General features: G+C 37.2%; 1 protein-coding gene across 1 annotated transcript in view; it reads left to right on the forward strand.

The window, feature by feature from the left end:
- PA200 (proteasome activating protein 200) overlaps positions 1-25620 on the forward strand; it is a 212571-nt gene that overhangs the window by 128061 nt on the left and 58890 nt on the right. Inside the window, exons 13-26 of the mRNA XM_089428912.1 lie at positions 1939-2056; positions 2168-2386; positions 2492-2641; positions 2801-2877; positions 3021-3229; positions 21338-21554; positions 21698-21777; positions 21912-22029; positions 22157-22327; positions 22718-22886; positions 22975-23018; positions 23213-23255; positions 23384-23529; positions 23651-23745. Of these exons, the coding sequence (XP_089285038.1) occupies positions 1939-2056; positions 2168-2386; positions 2492-2641; positions 2801-2877; positions 3021-3229; positions 21338-21554; positions 21698-21777; positions 21912-22029; positions 22157-22327; positions 22718-22886; positions 22975-23018; positions 23213-23255; positions 23384-23529; positions 23651-23745 (1856 nt within the window). The remainder of the gene's footprint in view (positions 1-1938; positions 2057-2167; positions 2387-2491; positions 2642-2800; positions 2878-3020; positions 3230-21337; positions 21555-21697; positions 21778-21911; positions 22030-22156; positions 22328-22717; positions 22887-22974; positions 23019-23212; positions 23256-23383; positions 23530-23650; positions 23746-25620) is intronic.

Consider the following 25620-nt stretch of genomic DNA (forward strand, 5'->3'; position numbering starts at 1 on the left):
TCCACGATTCCAAGCAGAACTGGCCAGCCAAAAAAATTTCCGCTCCCACGAAAACAGTCACCGCCACAGAGTTATTTCCTTAATAAAATGATCATGCAAGGGAAGAATCCATTTCTGTATCGAGATGGACGACTGTAAGCTTTTATCACAGCGAGCAAAGCCGAGGCTAAGACTTAGTGAAGGCTGCCTGGCTTACAGAGGGCTCGACCTTAGAAAGGACTCAAGAGATTACAATGCAGAGAGAATTACTGTTCAAGAAATCTCTTAACCTTGCTCTGATACCATAAAAGAATGTTGAATGAATTAATTTCGAATGAGCAAACAGCTCAACCATAATACAGAGATATTTACAATAATAGAAACATCAGGTTTCTATGTAGAATATAGAAACACTCAGTTTCATCAAAGAAACTGCTAAAAGAATATAAATAGCAACAGCTAAAAGGAATGAGCATTAAATGCTAAATAGGAATATTCTAATATATTCTAATAATCCCTTCGTAGCCCTTCATTCTTTAGAGAAAATTGCCTCCAGGATCTGCCAAGGCATAGTTGGTGCTAGTTCAAAAAGGTTTTTCTCACTTTTATACTCCATTGACATTTCTATTGAATGCCTCCTCTTCTTCAAGTAGTTTTTGATGCCCCTGCGCACTCCTGCCTTTAAAATGGGAGATGAAAGAGGTGGTTCTAAAAGGCATTTACTGAGAGTTTATGATGGTTACTTGGATTCTCCTTCCACAACTTCATGGCCCTAAGATATGCTCGAGCACTTTCTGCAAATGATAGACGACATGGTTTCCCAAATGGACTACACTTATTGCTATTGGTTACACAACTTTAGGATCATCCACCACATCTTTTGGGGAGATCATACTCACAATTGTGCCATCTGCAGGAGACTGAGATAGAGGAGTGCATCATTTTCATGTGCCTCGTATATTCTGAGATCTAAGGGAGATATCACTCTTTGTGTGGAGATTCAACAAGGTCCCTTTACCTTCTTTTGTTTTCTAAATCAAAGTTATCTGACTTGTTATATCTCAGAGAGGATCACTCATAGATGATAAACCTTGTAGGTTTTATCCAGTCCTATGCCCACAATGTTGATCTCTTCTTTTTATAGCCTATCTTGGTGGTCTGAGGTGTTAAACACTGTGCCGATATTCTCCTCAGGGACACACAGAACATTAGGTCATTGACTCAGTGCACACTCTCTACCCCCCTTAAGAGACATCCCACTTACACGTGGCCATGGAGATATAACTGCACTAATTTGTTCCAGCAGGAGCAAACCTACCATTCTTGGTCAAGCAATTAGATACCAGATACCTATCACCAGCTTTTCCTTGTCATCCTCAAATGTTAGTAGAGCTCCAACGGCTAGTCATGGCACCCCTCCCTGGATTACATGGCTGAGCCTTATCAGTTCAGGGCATTCTGAAGAGGACATTAGAAGGATTTGCATTGGATCATTCACAGTGATCGACAATGACAGGAATGGTCTTCAATGCCCCCTCTACATCTTCTTCAAGTACAATGTAATGTCCTTTACTCTGTTATGGTTTAATCTTTATGGTTACCACCTCTCGCTTGCTACTATTTACTTTTTGTTTTCCTTTTGTATTTCTTTCAGTCAGCACTTAAGAGCTGCCTTGTCACTCCCATACTACGACTGTGGCTTGCTGTAATTCCCAGTCCAATTGACCTATTTTGGTCACCCATGGACATAAAATTATCTTATCTATGTTACTTTTTAATATTTATGATACTGAATCTCAATAACAACAAAGATCTTTGCAATTGCAGGGAAGGATCCGTTAGAGTTTGCACTTGCTTGTACATTATATTTTCAACTGGTGCTTTATACTTGATGAATCATTCAAGGATATTGAGTATAATACATTTTGTTATCTTGTTTGCTTCACATGGATTTTGCAGAAATGAAGGACAATTTTTATCAACATCTTCAGGAACTTTCCTTGTTGAAGATGGGCCTTACTATTTTTGTATGTTGGAAATTTTACTTGGTAAACTAACAAGACCTCTTTACCATCAGGTATTGTATTTATACTTTATGACTTCTGTGGTCTGTGAATCAAATGGATCCTTTGTTGTCTTTTGAGCTATTCATAATATTTGACTATGACATGCAAGTAATTCTGTGCAGGCATTGAAAAAGATTTCCAGGTTTGTTCATGGTCATATTCTCCCAGGAGCAGTTGATGAAGTTGGACTACTGTGTTCCGCCACATTATACTCTAATCCGGCAGAGGCATTAGTTCATCTGCTTCAGCCTATGATAAGCTCTGTTGTATCTTCTCTCAAAGAGTCTCCCTCGACTGGATGTAGTAGTCGTGAAATTTCATCTGCACTATCTGTAACAGAGGTTATTATTAGTTGTAGTAAAGATTGAATTTGGATTTTATGGTATCCCTTCTTGATATAAAGAAAAGTGAAAATTTCCTTTCATGCGCTGTATTGTTTGATATAGGTATCATTATCTCCGGCTTTGGAAGCATCTGTATCATACCAGTTGAATGTTCTTTCTGTCGCCATCAATTTTGGAGGTCCATACATTCTTCAGTGCAAAGAAGAAATAAAAGAAGCCATTTCAGCTGCTTTTGATGCACCATCTTGGAAGGTATTTTTAACAATTTAATCTCAATTTCTTTTGACGTCATGTTGAGTGTGGGTGTAGTATGAATCTTGGCTGACTGGTGCATGAAAATGCTCTTCAATTTTTTCTGTGTGGGTGTTCATTGGTAGTAAAATAATGATGCCTTCCTTGCCTACTGGTTAGGTGAACGAGGCTGGAAACCATCTTTTGAGGTCCCTTATTGGAAGCCTAGTTCTTTACTACCCACTGGACCAGTATAAGTATGTACATGAATGGATTTCATATGCTTGATTTTGCTTGCAAATACTCTACTCACTGAAATGATATTGGTCTTTTCATATATATGTTTCCTTCTCTATTGTCTCCTTTTTTTGGTAGAGGCTGTGATTAGTTTTATGATCAGGTGCTATTCTCGTTATCCTGGCATTGATGGACTAGAGAAATGGATTAGCACAAAGGAAAATCTTAATGAAGAAGCTTCAGTGGGCCCTAAATGGCATAATCCTAATAAAGATGAGATAGCATATGCAAATGAGCTCCTGGACCTGAATCTGAGATCAGCTTTGAACAAGCTTAAGCAGATCTGTCAAGCACAGCATTCACCAGAGTCAGGTAAAGGCAGTCATGTTTTAGATTTCATTTCCATATTTCTGCTCTTCCATTATCAGGTCCTCACACTCGGATTGTTTTAAGCTGTAGACAAATTTAAGATACTAATGATAAAGATTTAAGTCTTTTCCAATTTATGTCGATGATCTTTCGCACCAAATTCCAATCCCCTGGGATATTGCTTCTGATGATTAAGAATGCTTTCATATATACTTCTGAAGCTGCTGTCTGGTGCAGGGTTCAAATGTGATATCTTCTTGTGTAATTAAACAGAATTTATACCAAATCATTAATCTGCCAGTGCTTTGCCATGAAAAGATGTAGTAACTCAAGTGGAATTAGCTAAAGCACCTGAGAAGGAAATAAATTATATTAATGTCCATGAGTGACCAGACTAAGTCAAAGGGACTAGAAAGTAGTAATTACATTAAAAATTTAAAAGTAATAGCAGCAACAAGGAAGTGCCTAGAGCATCTCCAAAACAAGAAGGGACAAAATAAAAAACCTATTTAATTGGTGGAGCCACGTAGTCAAGACTAAATCTATAAAAAGCATCCTGTAGCATTGATGAAGCTTGCAGTGAAGTATGTTTTGCATGGAATTAAATCCTATATTCTATTGCATTGTAGAAAACAATCGTCTTTGGAAGCTGAGTTTTTGTCCAGTGAGTATTCTAATACTATTCTAAAAGGATGTAAACTCCAAATTAAATATATAGATATGTGCCTTATTCGCTCTATAGCCTTATACTGAGCCAAGGATGAAAGAGACAAATAGACTTGCATTGATTCTGTTTTAATTGTAACATCTCTTCCAATAATTCTAGCTGTACAAAATTCAAATTTGGGTCAAATCTGCTAGGTTTTGTGAGTATTGATAGGGATATCTATTAGAGCTATATTACATAATGAAAAGAAAAGTACCTTTCACGTTTTTCTATGGTTGATAAGGTCATTCATTAGCTGTTATATATGTTGTGAATTGTTTTGTGGCACCTTTATGACCCCACATATAAGACTAGGATTCTGGGAATTCGTAATACTAATGGGCAATCATATTATAAATTTTACTATTTAGAAGTCCCACAATGGTTCAAAAAATCTGTAATTTCCTTGACTTAAAGGCTAGAGTGACGAATCACTCTCAGCTATTCAACTTGTGCCTTTGAGTTTGTTGTGTACTTCTTGTGGAGACTCTAACTGTAGCTACATATTCTCAATCGACTGTGTGCCAAAGTGGCTACAGGCAATAACAGAGAAATAAACCACAGCTTACAGAAGCTATTCATTTCAGAATCACACACAAAATTCGTTTTGCCTGTCATGGATTTATTTTCTATGTGCTTCTTGACTTATTAAAATGCCACTGTGTTCCTTACTGATTGGGTTAATAACCCAGCTGCGATCAAGATAAGAGCTATAACAATCTTAAAAAACATTCATGTCACAGGCATACGTGCAGAGATGTTTTTTTATATTGGAGAAATACCCTTCCAACTTCAGACAAGGTAATAGGTATAGAAAAATAAAAAGATTCATGCTATAGGCATAAATGGATTTTTTTTTTAATAAATTGGAGAAAAAACTGGAGATTAGAATGGCTGTCAATAAAACAACTACTTTGTTCCCCCTCTCTGCTTCATTCTCTTTTCGTTTTATCTTATTTTTCTTGGCTAGAAAACTGTTGTGCAACTGCCTATCGTTAGCTAGGTTAGTCATACCAACATAACCCTTTCAGTTATGCCAGCACATCTCTTTCAATTATGCCAATGTAGGCCTTTCAGTTATACCGATGTGGCTCTGGTTGCCTATTCAGCTGCTTCAGGAGACCCAAAATAGTGAGATATTTTTATTGATCAGACCTCCACATTTTGGGAGTTTTTGGTCTCAAACAAACTCATTAATTTGAGGACTTGGTCATTCTACAGCAATGTGCTGTGAACTTGCTGTCTTTTGTTCCACTCTCTTTGAAGAAGAATGGCTCACACTTCGTATTACTGTAACTTGGTCCTAAATTCTTAATACCAAGTTGATCCATAATTTCTCAGATTCGACTCTGTTATTGGAGTTTAGATCTTACATATTAGCTTTGCTTTCACTTTTGATTTTATACTTGTGACCTTCACACTCCTGCTTTGTATTGACACGTTTGTATTGCACAGTTCCGTTAACCTAGTTTTGGTCATTTGTTGGATATTGCTCAGCTTATTTTATTTTCTCTTAGCGATTTGGCCTGAATTTCGAATCTGTTGTGTGTTTCTTGACGAGACTCTTTACAATAGGTGCATATTCTCAATTGACTGTGCACCATAATTACACGCAATGACAGAGAAAAATAACCTACAACCATGGTTATTGTACTTCATTCAGATTCGGCAAGGCAAGTGACCCAACATACTATGCATAGTTGTACCCAACATATTGGACAACATAACAATACTGTGAAACAAGTTCATTTAATGTTGGAAAAATACTAACAAGTATATCAAGCTATATTGCACGAAACTTCTACGAACCCGACATTTTGGGACGTACCCATACCCGAAAATCCGAAACTCGGTCGAAACTTGACCGAAACTCGACCATTATGTAATCATCTATGAGAGTTAATATAGACTTGGTTTTCCTTCTAAATTGTTATCTATGGGTCTTATTCCCTTTTTTCTTGCAAGATAATGTGTTATTCACTTATTCATAAATTTCTTGTAAGTATGGTGCATATTAATGCTTCGATAGTCAGTCAATGGTAGTCAGGACTCAAGTGTATTGAGCCAAGTGCTTGTCTCAGGGCCATGCTATACTTGGGAGTATTAAACTATGGCTACAACATGCAGAAGCTGTTCCTTACAGATCTTCACAGAATTCCTGTTTTGATATGAATTTCCTATCTGCATGCTTCTGGACTTCAAAATGCAGCTATGTTACCTACTGATCTGTGTTAATAATTGAACCGCAAACAAGGTAATAGCTACAACAAAATAAAAAGAACATTTATTCCATAGACATACACAGTTTTTATAACTGGAAAAGAACAAACTGATCTGTGTTAATAATTGAACTGCAAACAAGGTAATAGCTACAACAAAATAAAAAGAACATTTATGCCATAGACATACACAGTTTTTATAACTGGAAAAGAACCCTTCTGGCTAAAAGAAATCCAGGTTATATCAAGGCCATTAAAGCTTGGAGATACAAAGTTCTACGTGCAACAGATACTCCTTTCTTTCTTCCTCTGCAGATCACAAGATAGAAAATGGCTGTCCAATATAACAACTCTGAAATATAGAATGGATTTCCATGCAAGGACTTGGAGATACATAATGGCTGTCAAACAACAACTATCCGGAGTCTGTTCCCACTGCTGCTGAACCAATCTCTTGCCTTTTTATCTTCTCTTTCTAGGCTAGAAAACTGTTGTGCAGCTGCCTATTCATTGGCTAGGTTAATTATGCGAATGTAGCCATTTCAGTTATGCCAACATAGCCCTTCTAGTTAAATAATGTTATTGTGGGCTATTCGGCTGCTTCAGAAAATGTGGTTTGAGAGACCCAAAATATATAGATTCTTTACAAATCACTAAGTGATGATTCTGACAATACAGTATTTGGTTAACTTTTAGGCATACTAGTGATTTTCAACTGTCGCACAAGTGTCGTCATAGTCGTCGCAAAGTGTATCATTGGTGTTGCACTTGGTGTAAGTCGTTGCAATGCAATGAATAAAAATATATGTAAAATAATACAAATAATGTAAAACAATAATAATAATAATAAATAATGATTAACTAGAAACTAGTTAATGAAAAGGTATGTCCCTAAGGACATAACCGTTGGTGAAGAGGTACTTGCCTAGGGTATATAAGCAGATCCTCACCCTCGTTGTAATCATTTCATATCAATTCTATATACATTACTTAATACAATGGATGTCTTTGACTTTGAAGTATTCTAAAGATTACTCTGCTGCATATACAAACTTTGTTCGTTACATTGGTATCAAAGCCACGTTCTCCGATCTTGAGCATTGTCCATTAAAGTGTTCGTCAATGTAGTTGTCGTCACGATCAAGCGTTTCGCTATATAGTTGGAGGTTCTCTATTCTGCCAGATACATCGTCAGGCCTTTGGCCATAACGAATTAGTTAAAAAAACATAAATAAATAAAAGAAAAAAAATCAGGATCAAGGAAAAAAAGGGAGGCTTTTTGCTATTATAAAAAAATGATATATTAAAAAAAAATGGAAGTAAAAAATAAAGGATTAAAAAAAAATATTTAAAAAAAATCAAATTAAAAAAATCATATAACAAAAAAAATATAATACATATATGTGTATATATATATATATATATATATATATAAAGCATTTACCTGCTAACGACTGCCCACAACTTGACCACGCCGCCGCCGCTCCTGTAATCTTTCCCCTGCATCCATCGTATGCAACCGCAACACAAACCAGCCAACAAGCTGCGACAACCCTCGTCAACCATTCCCATGCCACTGCCGAGTTTTGGATTTCTGACTTCCAATGTCCCGATCCCTTGCTGCCATCATTGCACACCACAACCACATTACCGCGTCGTTGTCTCCCTCAGCAACCGTTTGACACCAAGCTGTTGCCACGGTGTCCACCATTGCTTCATACGACCTAGACAGATTGCCGCTTTCTCCACAGCTTTTGCCTCCGCAAGAGACCAAAGAGTCCTGCCGCCAACCTTCATTCTACCTTTTTCGCACGCAGCCACAACGAGCACACCACTGCTGCCGTTCCACAACAACCCGTCGACACACTCCGACAATCGACGCATTTGAAGTGGATATAAAATATCGTTACCTTGCAAAATCTCTGTTGTTCATACGTGAATTGTACTGCGGAGTCTGTACCAATGTTGTCAGAACTGAACCGGTCATTGAACCGAAAAAACTTGTGGACCGGGAACTGGAAAAAAATCGGTTTACCAAAAACACATAAAATATTCATATTTTAAAGAAAAACCAGTGAAGCACCACCCCTATAAAACCCACGGGTAAGAACAGGTCATAAGGGCGGACGGGTAAACTTCATCAAACCCTCGGTCTTTACCCTTACCCCTCGGGTTTAGTACTAGACCCTCTTACCCTTATAAGACCCGCGAGTTTAATACAAGACCCCTATCGGACCCCTATAAGACCCTTCGGGCAGTGAAACGTTTAAACTGTCCAAAAATTCGATTTTTTTTATTTTTTTTTCTTTTTTGGAGATGAGGTGGAGGAAAAGGGAAATTGGAGGGAAAAAAAACTTTATAAGCACCTCTCTCCCTTCTATTTCTCATTCACTTGTCATTTGAGTGTTTGGCTAATTTGTGTGAGTGAGAGTGAAGCTAAAGGAGCGTGAAGGAGCTGTTGGAGGAGGCTAAAGGAGGCTTCACCGGATTAGACTAAGCTTCATGAACCTAGTTAGAATGTTTTCCATGTATTTATTTTTGTTTTGTTTTGTTTTGTTTGTTTGTTTTTTTTTGTTATTATTTTATGTTTGCAATTTTTTTTTGATTGGGAATGCCTATGGGTGAGAAACTCAGCCACATAGGGCTGCTGTGTGGTTGAGTTTCTCACCCACACAAACAAAAAAATTCAAAACCAATTTTTTTTGTTTTTTTAAATCGAATTTTTTTTAAATTTATTTATTTTCTTCCAAATTTTGTTACCATGCCACCAAAGTGTTTCAAACAGTCTTGTGATTTGGCATGGTCACATGGTCAACGACTCATTCCCGGTAATGACCACAATATCAAGTGCAATTATTGCAATGCTACAATGTATGCAAGCATAAACAGGCTGAAATACCACCTAGCCAGAATTCCTAGGCATGGTGTGGGTGCTTGTCAAAAAGTTGCCCTGATGAAGTCACTACTGAAATGGTAGCTGCTTTGGAAGCCATTCAAGAAGCAAGTTCTAAGAGGAAAAGGATGAAGGATGAGATTGTTGGGATAGGTAGATATTCACCTCAGAGTGAAACACAGTTTCAAAGTCCAGGTATTGGTAACTCCTCTTCAACTGCTATGCCAAACAAGAGTATAACCTCTTCTTTCTTCAATCCTCGTACAACTCCAGGATCTCAACCAACCTTGGACAGTTTCAATGATAAGAAGAGTAAGGAGGCAAATATGGCAGTGAGGAGGTTTGGTACCATAACAATCTTTCATTCAACTATGCAAAGTCTTATTTTTATCAGCCCATGGTGGATGCCATTGCATGTGCTGGCCCTGGATACAAAGCCCCAACTTATAATGTACTTAGGGGAAAAGAGCTAGATGAGGAGCTTGAGTGTGTAAGGGAACAATTGGAGAGCATTAAAAGCTCATGGAAAATAACAAGTTGTACACTTATGTCTGATGGGTGGATAGATCAAAGGGGTAGAACAATAATAAATTTTGTTGTAGCTTGCCCTAAAGGAACCATGTTCCTAAAATCCATTGATGCATCCGCAAATGTAAAGGATGCACGTTTGATTTTTTCATTGTTGGCTGATGTGGTGGAGGAAGTTGGGGTTGCAAATGTTGTCCAAGTAATCACGGACAATGCAACAAATTATGTGGCAGTTGGAAGGTTGCTTTGTGCCAAATATCCCACCATTTTTTGGACTCCATGCGCTACCCATTGCATAGACTTGATGCTAGAGGACATTGGGAAGTTGGAGTGGGTGCAAGACATTGTGCAAGAATGCAAGCATATTACCAAGTATATTTATAATCATGCTTGGGTGTTGAACCTTATGAGGGAATTCACGTAGGGTGAGTTTAGTCGCCCAATTGTCACACGGTTTTCTACAAACTTTCTTTCCCTCCAAAACCTTTTGTATGAGTACCAAGCTTTGAGAAGAATGTTTTGTAGCCAGCAATGGGTATTTTGGAAAGATAGCACAAAACTGGAAGCAATGTCTGTGGAAACATCTGTATTTGCTGACACTGATAGTTTGTGGGACAATGTCACTGAGATTGTCAGCTTCACTGAGCCCCTTGTGAAAGTATTGAGATTGATGGATGGAGAGAAACCTGCAATGGGATATATTTATGAGGGCATGGACAGGGCCAAAGAGGCCATCAAGAATTTTTATAAGGGAAATGAATCTAAATATATCCCTATATGGCAAATTATTGATTCCAGGTGGGACAGGCAACTATATTCACCATTGCATGCAACAGGAGCATATCTCAATTCGAGCTTATTCTATAATGGGGGGTCTAGCATTCAAAGAGATCCCGAGGTGATGAAAGGTGTCATGATATGCATTGAGAAGATGTTCCCAGATGTAGATATTCAGGACAAAATCAACTTAAAACGAGATATGTACAAGGAAGCATCTGGCATGTTTGGATTCAGCTCAAGCCAACGTCTCAAGGACAAGAAAATGCCTTGTAAGTGCAAATTGTTAGAACTTAGCTTGTAATTTTGCTAATTCTCTTTTATATGCTTGGCATTGCAAACTAAAAATCTTTGTTGTTATTTTTTTACAGCTCATTGGTGGATAGATTGTGGCACTGAGGTACCACAATTACAAGAATTTGCCATCAGAGTTCTGAGTCAACCCTACACTGCTTCTTCTTGTGAGTGCAATTGGTCAGTGTTTGAGCACATCCACAACAAAAAGAGAAACAAGTTGGAGCATGAGAGGTTGGTTTTCATCTACTACAACCTTCGAATGATGACAAAACAAGTGAAACCAAAGGATATAGATCCAATTTTATTGGATACTATTGATTTAGAGTCTGATTGGGTTGTGGAGGAGGAGGCCCTTGATTTGAGTTGGCTTGATGAAGAGTCTAAGGATCTCCCTAGTTTGCCATCTTAAATGGAGACTCCAAATACACTTGCCTCATAGTGGCTTCAGCCTTCTGATGTTAGCACTAGCTCCGCGAGGGCTTATTGTAGGCGTAGTCGTCCATGACTGATGAGACACAAAATTGTTATGACAATCATTTATAATTTATGACATATGTATTTGAATTTTGAACTTGCTGACATTTTTGATTTTAATTGTGGAATCATGAGTCATTTTCTTATTCAATATCTAAATGTTTTGCTTACAAAAATTGAATATGCTATGTTGTACTTTTATAGATATGAGATGATGTTATGAATTATTGCATATATTGTGGTTTTTATAATTTATAAGGATTGGAATTGTCATTAGTTTCTATTTTGTGCTTAAAATTTACCACATTTTAAGTTTTTTTTTGTATTTTGACAAGTCTTATACGAGTCTTATAAGGGTCGTTCTCGAGTCTTATACGAGTAGACGAGTCGATGTCTTGCCGAGTCTTATACGAGTATGATTCATGCAACATTGGTACAACCTACAATACTACAAGCTACAGCTACAACAAATCAATGATCAAATCATCAATCATCATCAGAATCATCATCTGATTCTTGATCATCCTCCTCATCCTCATTTGAAGAATGAGTAGCATCCAAGTCTGCAATGGGATTATGGCTTGACTCCCCTGGCCCTGAAGTTGCTATTGGTGCTTCTGATATATCTGCCTCTGCATCCTGTGGAGGTGGGTCCAAGTCCAACCAAGAAAGGTCTTCATTGTCAAATGTTGGTGCTTGACTCTCCACAATCCATTTGATGTTGGATCAAAGTCACGCAAGACAATGTTGCTTGATTTAGGGGTTTTATTCAGCAAGTGATTGCGCCTCAACCTAAGGTAGTACTGAATAAAAACCATGTCATTTAACCGCTTTTTCTCCAAACGGTTCCTCTTCTTAGTGTGTATATTGCTCAACACACTCTCTAATAGCTCTCCAAGACTCCAATCAACTCTTCAAATCTGCAAAAAATCTCCCTCAGAACAACCATGCAAAAAACTCTCTGAATTCTCCTCACCGAACTTAGCTCAAGAATTGCAAGAGAGTCGAATGAATAGTGTGAGTGAAATAGAGGGGATGGGGGTGTTTAAATAGCTTTAGGGGGTGCTAGTAGCATTAGAAACTAAAAAAAAAGCAAACAAACAAATGTTTTTTTATGCCTAGGCTGCACAACAGTGGGCCTTGTGAACTGATCCGGTACCAATCCTGTCATTTTTGGTTCGGATTGGTTTTGCCTCCAAACCGATCGGACCGATCGGTTTTTCCGGAACCATTTCGGATTGGTTTTGCCTCCAAACCGGTCGGACCGATCGGTTTTGCCGGAACCGGTTCGGTTCCGATAACACTGGTCCATACACATCAACCATACGCATTCCACACTTGTCAAGCGAGTAATTTCATTAGAGTAGCCAACTATTGAAGGTGATTACTCAACCATTCCCTAAAGGCACAATTTTTCAAAACAGATATCAAGGAAGGATTAAAATACATACATTAATTAATCGAAGTATAAAAGATCCAATTCTCAATTTTTTATTAAAAGAAACTATTCCAATCGATATAAAAAATATTATATTTTAACCAATGTATTAGACTTAAGATATTATTAAAGTGAATATTAAAAGGTTATAAAAGTTGATACATATATTAAAAAGGATATTTAGAGGTTATATATATATATATATATTTTATCGACCAACACTAAGGGAAATCACCCATTGAAGAGAAAGGAATGGAGTCTAATATGGAAATGAAGGAAGGACAATTTTCCTATAAAGGTTTTTTAATCACACATCACGAGTTAATTACATTAGAAGGGAACATCCAAGGGAAAAAAATAAAATTCACTATTAGTACAAGACCGACGAAAATTACATAAATATTAATTTGGCGAATCCACTGTTAATTTCAGATTGCAATGTAGGCGAAACAACAGAGCGTTTTGGAAAATAATATGAAATTAATTATTTACAAATAACAGTAGATCATTATGAGTACATATCCCAATTTTGTGTTGTAAAAATGTATGACATAGAGATTGAAATAATTCTTGGTCAACCTTGGTTTAGAGAATTGTGTGCATTCATGTTAAACATAGAGATTTTTTTTTGATGTTTTCTTATAAAAGAAAAATGATCGCATTTTGAGACATGACAATAAAGTTAAAATCGATAATGTCCTCATCAGAGGACTTTAAAGATGTTGCGAAATTGATACCTCAAATGAATCAAAACTCAATATCGGAGAAGCAAAAAGAGCTTGAGGAGGTCATATCCAATAAAAACGAAGAAAATTCTCGTTTAAAAGATCATATCTAGAAACTACTTGCACAAGTCAAAAAGTGTAAAACTAGAAGCACAAGTTAGAACAAGAAAAATAAAGCTTTGACAAGAAATTCAACGAAAGTCTATCATAGAAAGAAGAGGAAAATTTATGCTTAAAGGACCTTAACAAAAAATTATTAGAACAAATCAAGTGTTTAAAAGACGAGAAGCTTGAATGCCAAAATAAAGTTGACTAAGAAATGAGGAACTCTTATGTCTCAAAACTCATAATCAGAGTCTCTACTCACTCAAATTAAGAAACTTAAAAATGATAAGAAATCATTGAACAACAAATTAGAAGAATTTATCACAAAAGAAGTGTCAAATCCTTTAGTCCAAGTTGAAGAAAAAAATACGAACTCCGACCCAGTCAATATCACAACTCAAGAAAAAGAAAAGCCTATAGAAGTTAAAACCAATTCAGATATTGCAGTTCAAACAATGGAAATTCCAAGTGATGATTCAGTAACCAACTCAATAACAATAGTACCTGAAGTAAACCAGAAATTCACCACAAATAGATTATGGCAAGATCAAACTACAAGAGCTCCTTATCGACATCTGAATCACAAGAGCAGACAACTAAATCAATCTACATATTTGAACCATTCAGAACGAAAGCAATGTATTAATGTTCCAAGGAATACTGAAGTTTGCAGGATCCAGTCCTATGATAACAATTCATTACAAAATTCCAGTGATTGAAAGATTCCATAGAAGATTAATCTAGGATGGTCTAATCCATTCTCAGTCCGACAATTTTGTTTATCACTCAGAGCATCATATCGTCTTGTATCAACAAAGATGAAAGTTCAGAGACGAGAAGATATTCGAAATGGGAAAAGAGATCAAGCTCTTTCATCAGTAAGCTTTAAGGACAAAGCTTTTTGAAGAGGAAGGCAATTCTATGAATAAAAAAATATGTGAAATAATACAAATAATGTAAAACAATAATAATAATAAATAATGATTAATTAGTAACTAGTTAATGAAAAGGTATGTCCCTAAGGACATAACCATTGGTGAAGAGGTACCTGCCTAGGGTATATAAGCAGGCCCTCATCCTCGTTGTAATCATCTCATATCTATTCTATATACAGTCTTTGAAGTATTCTGAAGATTACTCCGTTGCATATATGGACTTTGTTCATTACATAGGACCGAGCCCTAGTTCCGAAAGCCAGCCATTCTGTTGTCATTGTTACAACACCCTCCAAAATTTTGGTTTACACTCAAATTTCAGAGCCTACTGTGACTTTGCATACTGTCATAGCAAGCATTAAGAGTTATTGCATGTGTTTTCTCTAAGTGTCTTTGTCGCATTTGCAAGAAAACCAAAGTGTCGTCTTTTAGCATGACAAGTGTCGCACATCACACAAAAGCTAGTTTTGGTGGTCTTAAGGGATAATCTTTGTGTAAATGAGTTAGTCTTACCATGTAAAAATGTGTTGCACTCATCTCCGAAGTTTCAAGCACTGTTGCACAAGTGTCATCATAGTCATCGCAAAGTGTATCTTTGGTGTCGCACTTGGTGTAAGTTGTCGTAAAGTTGTTGCACTGAGGGAAGTATGTTGTCCATGTGTTCTGGATGATCTATGTTATGTCATCAAGTGCTCTAAATGTGTGATCACAATCAAGTTTTGTCATTGTTCACATCAGCGTCGTGATTCCCACACAATTTGGAAAACTTCCCAACCGGGCAACCTAGCCTCATCCAACCTTCTTGAACTGTGCATTGCGCAGTCTCAGTCCTCAAGCAACAGCTTTGCCTCTTGGCACTGTGCATTTCTTGCCTCCTAAAACTACGCACTACGCAATTACAGTGCTCAATCCCAACCCTTGATCTCTCAATAAAGATTATTTGTCAAGGATCATTTGGGAATCCAAGTTTCCCAAGTATTATAGGGATTGATAACCTCGTTTATAAGCGTATTCCGTCTCCCTCAACCCTCCAATCCTCACCCCTTACCCCTGGAGGACCAAGTCCCTTGCTTAAAGAGCAAGCAAGTTCCATTCTTCACTCCATCCTTGGGAAAGGGTTTCTAGGGTCACTTTCCACCTATCCATTGACATATACTTTACAAGTGATCCCTACACTACCGGGACTCCTCCCATCAGTGAAAGTCCGTAACGAGCAGGGAGGCTTAGCTGTGGTGACAATGGGCTAAGCCTCCACCGTTGCGCTTAACCTAGCTGTTGCCCTCTTAGGAACCCCTTTTAGGTCCCCTGCTGGTTTGAGTGGTAATAGGTTCCCTGGTGTCTGCATCTACTACTGACGGTTTGTTAAGGGTTTCTCTTAGTTAAGTGCACCTTTGACAGAGTTAACCCAAAAGGGAGCATTCAAGTTGACAGAAGAATCTGATAAGACATTTTACAAGTTCAATGAAATAATGAGCTCATGTCTAGTCTTGGCTCTTCCTGACTTTGGTCAACCATTCTATTGGAGTGCGATGCGTCAGGGTAAGGAATAGGGGCTGTCTTAATGTGAAAGGGTCACCCTATCACATTCAAAATTCGCAAGCTTCAGGACACAGAGAAGCTTTGCTCCATATATGACAAGGAGATGTTGGCTATCATGCATGCTTTGGCACAGTTCAGACAATATTTGGTTGGAAACAGGTTCATAGTCAATACAAAGCACAACAATGTGTCATTTCCTAGGGCAAAAGGATCTTAACGAGCAACAACAAAAATGAGTAAGGAAGATCCAAGCTTATGACTTTGAGATTGAGTATGTGAAGGGAAAAAAGAATGTTGTGTCCACTTTACTTTCTAGGAAACCAACAACTTGTGCCCTCATGGAACTCACAAAAGATTGGAATGCACACCTCACAACAGAGTAAGCCAAGAACCAGTTTGCCTATGCACTAATCAATGAGATCATCCAAGATGACAGGTACAAAATAATTGATTGAGTGATTTATTATAAAGACATGATATAACTGGTTCTTGAATCTACACTCAGGGATAATATTTTGAAGGCTACACCTGATATTCCCTTGGCTGGGTATCAAGGATTATTCAAGACATATCAACAGATCCAGGAACGAATCTCGTGGAAAGGGCTCAAGGAAGATGTTGATGAAATACGTCAGGGAATGCATGGCATGCCAACAAAATAAAGTTGAGCATACACATCCTGCAGGTCTTCTCCAACCCCTACCAATCACAAAACAAAAATTGGAGAGCATCTCGATGGATTTCATCACAAGGTTAACCAAAGCACAAGGGAAGGACCGCATCTACACAGTGGTAGACAAGCAGACTAAATTCACACACTTTTTGCCATCTGAGCTGATTATTCGGCCAAACAAGTGGCAAAACTGTTTTTCAAAGAAGTCTTTAGACTACATGGGCTACCAAAGAATATAGTCAGTGATCGTGACAATAGATTTATGGGCGCATTTTGGCCGGGGCTTTTCAGGCTAGTGGGAAGTGAATTGTCCCCTAACACTAGCTATCACCCTCAAACCGACTGTTAGACAAAATTTGTGAATAAGTGGATTGAAGGGTACCCACACAACTATGTGATAGGTCAACAGAAGGAATGGATTAAGTGGTTGTACCTTGGAGAGCATTGCTACAACACCACCTATCACTTATGATTATGACACCCTTCAAAGCTCTGTATGGATATGATGCATTGTCCTTCATCGACAAATTTTTTGGAGACAACAAGGCACCTCTTGCTAGAGACTAGATACAGGAGAGTCAGGACGTTCTTAGGGTACTCAAGAAAAAAATACAGGTTGCTTAAAATCAACAGAAGTTTTACGTAGGCCAACATAGGACTAAGTGCAGTTTTGAGATAGGAGATTTTGTTTTCTTGCGATTGCAACCCTATAGAAAGTCTACTCTCAAGGAGAGCGGAGCAGAAAAATTGAAGCCGAGGTTTTATGGACCTTACAAAGTTATCTGTAGAGTGGGTGAGGTGGCATATGAGTTGGAGCTACCATGTGACAATAGAATCCACAATGTATTCCATGTATCATGCCTTAAGAAGGTTGTGGATCGACAGGTCACGACCTTTGTCGAATTGCCACCATTAGATGAAGAGGGACAACTGGAACTGATTTCGGAAACAATCATGGCCGTGCAGGAAAAGAAGTTAAGGGGAAGAGTAATTCCGAAATACCTCATCAGATGGAAGAATTTATTGGAGGATGCTACGACATGGGAAGGAGAGCGGATTTTGCAGCACCCGAACTTGCAATTGCTTGAGGGCAAGCAATTTCGAGCAGGGGGGACTGTAATGTCCTCAACAAATTGAGGACAAATAGGACTCATTAGCCTATCCATCCCCATAGGCTATAGTCCACCTAAAAAGGGGAAAACCCCAAAAATACCTATTGCTGGGCGAAAAACTCAGAATTGGGATTTTGAGTAAGATTTATTCAACCATTTATGAAGATGAAACCCATCAAGGAAGCCTATAAATAAAGGAGGATTGGATTCATTTAGGGCATGAAGTGTGAATCGATTTATTTGTTTCTTGAGCTTTAGCTTTAAGGTCTTAGGACCCTTTCCTCTTGTCAATTTCGGTGGTGAAAATTTCCACCCTAGTTGATTCATTTTTCATTTTTTCTTTATTTTGTTCTAGTGCAGGGATACCGATTGGAAGACAATGAAATTATTTGTGGATCTGTGATCTTTGGTCTAAAGGATAGCTAAGTATTTTGTTTGCTCTTGCACTTGCTTTGTCACAGGAATATGTTTTGGAAGAAACAACGAGATTCTATATCTTGGTTCTAAAGTAGTTTTTTGAAGGACGTTTGTATAAAGGCAGTGAGTTGTCCCTAGGGTAGCCGAGACTATGGAAGGATTAACGAGACTCTATATCCTGGTTTTAAAATAGCTTTTTGCAGGACGTCTGTATAGAGGCAACGAGTTGTCCCTGGGGTAGCCGAGACTGTGGAAGGCTTAGAAAGACGATCAGAAAGCCCCCAAATTATTACACAAGGCCAAGCCCTACTTCCGAAAGCCAACCATTCAAATAATTCTTGTGTAGGAACAGGAAGTTAAAAAAGAAGCGAAACCTCTTGTAGGAGGGGCAAAAACCGTTCTGTTCTAATTACTTCTCGAATCAGCCAGCGAGTTGTTAATGTTTGAAGGTGTAGTTCCGGACGCCGGAAATCCAAATTTGAAGTTTTGTTTGCCACGCATTGGGTAAAGAACCCCCACCTGAGTGAACTTTGAAGAGAACGTATGATTGCCAAGTCTGCAGAGGGATGAACTTTGGGTCAATAAGTGAAGTCCCACTCCATTGATCGAATAGGGTCTAAATCACAGGAAGCAGGTACAACGAAATTACTGTGGAGGTTTTATGAAATTCGCTGGTCGCCAAATCGTGCGAATGAAGCCGTTTTCCAACTGTTCTGGTAGTCTGGGAAAAGCCTCCTTTGCAGTTCGAATCCTGTTGCGGTAGGCATCCAAACTCTTATGTCAGGAGCTAGATCTCATAGACGGGTCTTTTTCGGCAGAAAGAACAAAGTGAAAAAAAATGAAACTTGGGGTTAATAGATTAGAAGTAGAGTTTTTTGTCTGTTGGAAATTATCGAACTAGTGTAATTAGTATTGAATCTTGATTCATATAACTATTGTGTTGACTTATTTATTGTTGGAACCCAAATGGTAATTCGTGGAATTGGATATAAAAGTCTGGTGATGTACAATTGAATTCAAATAGCATTGTTATCACATCCTTACAATTATATTGATTGAACCACAAAATTAGATTGTGAGCAAATATTGCAGTATTGAATGTTAGAATTATGTATTGCTATTATCCGGTTGCATGCTATATGTGAAGTTTGTTGGAAAGCCTAGGGCAAAAATCCCACTGGCATATTACAAATTTATAATTACAATAATTTATAATGGTACTATTTTTTTGAAATATGAAACTTTAACCTAAAGTTTTATGATTTCATATGGGTGCACATATAACACAATCATCAACCATAATTGGAGAGAATAATGTTACATATAATAGTGATGATAACAACTTCATACACGGGAGGCTGAGGTGGGCTACTCACAACTGACATACCATTAACTAATGTAGTCAACTCATAATATCAATATATAATGCCCTAAGTTGGTTACATATACTAGTCTTTATATTATTAATATGGTCACATGTCACTAAAACATTTATTTTTATTTTTATTTTTGTGGTTATAATCTGGTATCTTCTCTTAAAACAAAAATAACATTCATAGCTTATCACATCCCTTAACAAAGAACTCAACTTACACCATTCAAGTTTTTTACAAACAGAGAAACACAATTTGAATATGAATAACACTTGTGGGTCAATATTCGTGGATTGGGTCATATGGGTTGTTAAATTTCCTTGAACCCAACAACCTGGTTATTTAATTCCTAACAGATGACAGACCTACTGAATAAAAGCACAACTGGGATCTTAAACATTTAGCAGAAGAAAAATGACCATTCTCAATCACATCTTACAAACAAATATTCTTCCCAATCAATCGAGTTCTTCATTAATATGATACCAGAACCTACTCAAGCTCCCTCCCTGGGAAGATGGCCCTTTGAGGAATTTACAATGGATGTACTCTTTAAGTTTCATTGAACTACCTTTGTGGTCATTTGTTGGGCATTTGTATCGCCACACCTTTGTGACAGTTTTATACATATGGATTTATGTTATACTTATGTAGTTTTTTTTTTTTTTGTTTATTTTTTTATACTTTTGTTTTCTTGTTGTTGTTTGGTTATATTTGTTTAGTTTTATTTAGTTTTTGCATATTTCTAGGAGTTGTGCTTTCACTCCCGCATTGTATTCATACTGGTTGTACTCTTCAGCCCCTTTGGCCTACTTTTGTGGTCGTTCGTCGGACGTTAATATAATTATCTTATCTTATCTGCAATCCTCACATGGTTTCCGCCTGAAAATTGTGGCCTTCTCTTCTCTGGACATTTGCCTCTGTAAGTATGGTCTGATGCTTTAGTTTGGCATCTAAGTTGCCGTCTTTGAGGAATTCATGCTGCCATCGAGCTTCCTTCCTTACTTTTAGTTTAATTAGTTTTGCTCTTTTTCCTATTTTTTAAACATTATTGACTGCAAAATAATTTAAAAATATTGTAACTTAACTTTCCCCATATTTTTCCTTTTATTTTTGTCTTCTTGAGATGAATTTTGTCTTGTGTCTCTCTTCTCATAGGCTTCACCACATAATTATTTGTCCTTGCAAGTTGTTCAAAGTTCTTGGCCTCCTTGGTCTCCAATCATATGTGGTCTCCTCCTTTGTCCACACGATGGAATTTGATTCTCTTTAATCTTCATAGGCTCCAAGACAGCGATCTACTTTCATGCCGTGTAGGATTTTGGATGCATGCACACATAAACAACAATAAGCACACATGATTCGAGACAATAAAATGTCACATATATTAATAACGACACAATGAGCACATACATGGGAACCCGAGGTGGGCTACCAAAAATACATTACTACTCTCATCTGATGACTTCTCATAACGCTGCTATATAGCACTCTAAGTTGGCTATGGAGGTACAACTGCCTAGCCCCTAACCTTAATATTATAATATCATTAGGTTCAGATGTCACTAACACATTAAGTGACTCTCATATATTTTGTGTTATAGTCTAACGAGGTTCTGAGTCTTGACTGATTGCTAAATATTAGAACAAAATGCTGATGTTTTTGTCTTCTTGAAAAATTTATTGTATGTGGTATAAGTTGCCTATTTGAATGCCGTTTTGTTGTACTATGATTTTTTTTATATGGTGGTTACTTCACATGCAAGAATGAAAGAAATAAATTATATTAATTTTGACAAGTATCTGAGGGTAATTGGATATATGCTTGAGATGGTTATTTGCCTAAAAATCAAAAGCATGCTGTTTGGATACTGAAACAGAAATGTTAATTTCTGTTTAGGACATGTGAAGCAGCTCCTGAGAGTCATACTTTTGCAAATTGATGCATCACTCCAAGGTGCTCGGTCTTGTTTGCCTGATTTTCACCCACAACAAGGAGAAGCAAAACATGATAATGAGAAATACAACACCTCATATATTGCGGGAGGATCTGGTGTAAGTATTGGCAGTACTGAACTAAGGCAAGAGACTGCAGAGGTACTAGATTTTGCCTGCAAGTAAGTTAACGGTTTAACCTATGAAGTGTTGTTTATTGTGGCCATTGTTTTAACATTAAATCGCCTTAAGGATTTAGTTTTTCAGGATTTTTTTCAGTATGCACGTGAGTACTGATCAGCTCAAGTTCCATGTTGTTGCACAGATATATGTTGGAGCATAGAGCAGACAATAGCATACTGCTGATGCTTCTTGTTCGTATTTTGGATGCATTGGTGAACTATGGTATAGTTTTGTACCTTTAACTTTGGGTTTCACATAGACTGGTCTGGAGTCTTGTTGCTAGATGCATTTTGTTTTATCGCGTAGAAAATTTTAAGCTTAAACTTTGATACTTGTGATTCGATGAACTTTTCTAGGGAGCTTGGAATATGATGAGTGGTCAGACCACAGACATGCATGGACAATGGACTCATCTGCAATAAAAGAGCCTCCATCAAACTTTATAACTGGTCATCATGCTCATGGAAAGCGGAGGTAATATATCTTTTAATTGATTATGAGAAGTATAATTTGCACTAAGTGAAGTGCTCTATTTGATTTACAATTGAGAAATATAAGTTTAAATATAATTGCTAGATTTTAAATATTTGTTCTTATGCAGACCTAGGTGGGCACTTATAGATAGATCATATATGCATAATACATGGCGAGCATCACAGTCAAGTTACCATCGGTTTCGCATTGATAGCAGCATCTGTCCACCAGAGCATATCATTCTTTTAATGAATGATCTTTTGGAACTTTCCTTGAATGACTATGAGGCAGTTCGTCAGTAAGTTTAGTAACTTGTAGGAGCTATCCCTATCAGAAGATAATAATGGTAAATTAGGTTTCTTGGAATTATTTTTTTGGTTCTTGTTTGTTTACACACATTTTCTGTAAAAATTAAACCCCATGTGTACTTATCTGCGGGCATCAAAGAGCTAATAGCAATGAGGAGTTATAGAGCAAAGAAGTACTGTATACAGACTTAGTTAAAATGTTTGATTTCTTGTCCACATAAAGACTTAATTCTTCCTCCCATGTGGTGATTCAAATGCAAACTAAAGTTGTAATAAACTGATGACTTACAAAATAACAATCACCAACCATTGGATTGACATCAGTGGCTACTAAAAATAAAACCACGTTCTGCTTCTGAAATAATGAATCACATGTGCAGCCATGCAGGGAAGTCTCTTGTGAAGATGCTGAAGCGATTCCCATCTCTAGTTAAAGATTGTATGCCAAAACTTACAACTAGCTTAGGAACTGCAGGAATACCTGAAAATGCTGCCTTGGGGGCTTGTACGGTACTTAGATCTAGAACTGTAATGAGGCACATAATGAAGGTAAAAGGTCCTAAAATAGATCACTGTATTCTGCCTTGCATTGAAAATCTAATTAGTAATATCTCTATTTGAAATGTAAATGCTGCAGGATTGGGATGCATTTTCATCTTTTGTCTTGGCAATACTTGGAAGGTAGATTCCTTGAAATGATCAATGCTTTCATAAATTTGTGCTGGAATTGGATCTTCATTATTGTGAATTGTCCTTCTTTGGTACCTTTTGACCTATTCTTTAGGATATGATGCTAATATAATAGTCATCAATGTTGCTCATGAAATTGCCCATTAGAATACTAGGTCTTATGAACTTGTTTGCATCAAATGCAGTTCCCATCAGGGATCATTGAGAGCTCAAAAAGCCATTAATGAGGTATGCTATGGTTTTCAAGCAACATTTTCAGATTTAAGTTAGAAACAAGTTGGCTATAAACAATTGAATGCAGTTGCAATTTCTAGACGAGCAGAAGCTAAATGACAATGTAATTGACATGTTGGCAGCTCTTTCTTGTGTTTAACATACGTTATACTGGAATACCGAGTATCAAATATCGATTTCCTGGGGAGGCATCTGGCAATTCTGATTGCATGAATTTGATCACTCAAATAAGATCCCTCATCAGTGATATGCATAGTGTGAATTGGCGGTAAGTCTATTTCCACTGACTCTTGGATATTACAGTTTCCCTGTTTCTATCAGTGCAATATTTTATGTTTTCATATAAATGCAAAGTTTTTACATATCTTATATATTTTGATTTTTTCCAGATATAACCTGATGGCACATAGAATGCTTTTGCTGCTGGCACTTCCTTCACGTAATAATTTTGATTTGCCATCAAAGACAAGGGAGGAAATTGCTTGTAAGTTTCTTTGCCCCGTCAGTATTCTATACATTCTTGTTGGTGGTCATTAGAACCATACCCTGTATTCTGTAAATGGAGTGAAGGCGAATTCACATGTGAAACAAGAGCCATGTGCTAAGAAGCAAGGATTCAACCACTGAAATGAGAATGATACAAAGCGATTAGAAACAAACTTTATTAGGATAGTCGATTCTTCTAACGCTAGCCGGTTTCTTTAATTAAGCAATCAGTCAAAGCTAACTTTGAATATGAACATATTCCTTTCTCTTGATCAACATATTTTTGTTTTCAATCATCCTGAAATGTTTGCGCATTTAGTTTTTCTAACTAGAATTTGAGGGACCAGGCTATATTTTGGCAGTGGAGCACTTGGCCACACTACACAAAGGCCTCCCATTTATTCATCAACTCCAGAATGATTATGGATGCTATGAAAATAAATATTTAGTGGTATACTCAGGCCAATGACAAATTATTCATATCATGGGATGCAAGGTTAGTATAAAAGGACAACAAACATATGCAATATTAAACTCTTCTGATCATTTTCTGCACATCTCTATGCTCAAGCATGCATGAGTGTCACAAGCAGAGTGTGATTCTTGACTGACTACACCTGAGCCAACTATTCACACAAATATATTTTGCCCATTCAAGTGTGATGTATTGTAATAGAACGAAATGCAGTTATGTTAAAGTCTGCTAATGACCAAAATAAGTCAATGGAACTCATAAGTACAAGGAGGGAAAAATGGTTGATGCTGGAGTTAAACCTAAAATGGAAAATCCCTTGACATTGAGGTAAAGTAAAACCCGAAGGAGGAAACACAAGGAGAACAGTGAAGCCAAACTAGAGAGAGCAGGACAACCAAACAACAAGCAGGCACAATTCACGGAATGTGAGGAAGCACCTAGAGGTAACAATGAAGACAAAGCTGCATCTGGTCAATTTTTGAACTAGAGTGGGAGTCTGTATTCTCATAAATACAATGAAGTCACCAAAAATAGCCATAATAATGTCATCTAGAGGTACTAAGTCCTGGGGTCCACTAAGCTAATGGGTGCTAAGATATTTGCACAAAACCTCTGCTAAGTCCTAACATCCAAGGTCAACAAAATTATAGAAGAGGGGAAAAATTGGTGATGCATGCTATGTGCTCGCATCCACCAGAATTATGCTAGGCATGTGAGGAAGCAACAATGCCTCTATGCTGAGTATTGTAACTAGTATGATGGGTTTGTTGGGTTGTGGTTGGGATGTTGGCTTCAAGCTAAATGTAGGACCAAGTAAGTGTAGGCACCCCATTCCCAACCTTTTTCTCACATATATTGACAACTTAGGTCTTTATACTTTTATATTCAATCCATTATTACAACCTAACCATCTTACGGTTTATTACACTATTGTTGGTGCATTTTATTGTTTCATCAAATGTACATGCTTATATTACAAAACTGTATTGATAGTTGTCTTGCATCTCCAATGACCACTAGGGATGGGTGGACTTGAAACAATTTTTTATGCCAACAGTCCTACTAGTGAAGAACACAATCTCTATCCTTAAACTATACTTATTGAATTTTGATGCAATGTAGAATCATGGAAAAAACCCAAAAAAGTAGCATGACTATATTTTATGAACTCAATTTCAAACTAGTTTTGTTGGAAATAAAATGTGAAACGTTTTGACAACATACTGAAAAAGGATCTCATTAGCTAGCTAGGCATTATGAATATAAACCTTTAATTGTCGACATTTGTTGCTCTTAGTTTGTATCTGTTCTTTAACTTGTTATGTTCTGTTACAAGTTGTGTGTATAAGCTTAACATTGTTTTTTCCAGTGAGTTTGTTCTTTTCTTTCAAACAAAAT

Source organism: Pinus tabuliformis, chromosome 4_2, assembly GCF_031772625.1.
Source record: "Pinus tabuliformis cultivar Carrire ecotype Pingquan chromosome 4_2, CPIR1, whole genome shotgun sequence".
NCBI classification, from domain to species: domain Eukaryota; kingdom Viridiplantae; phylum Streptophyta; class Pinopsida; order Pinales; family Pinaceae; genus Pinus; species Pinus tabuliformis.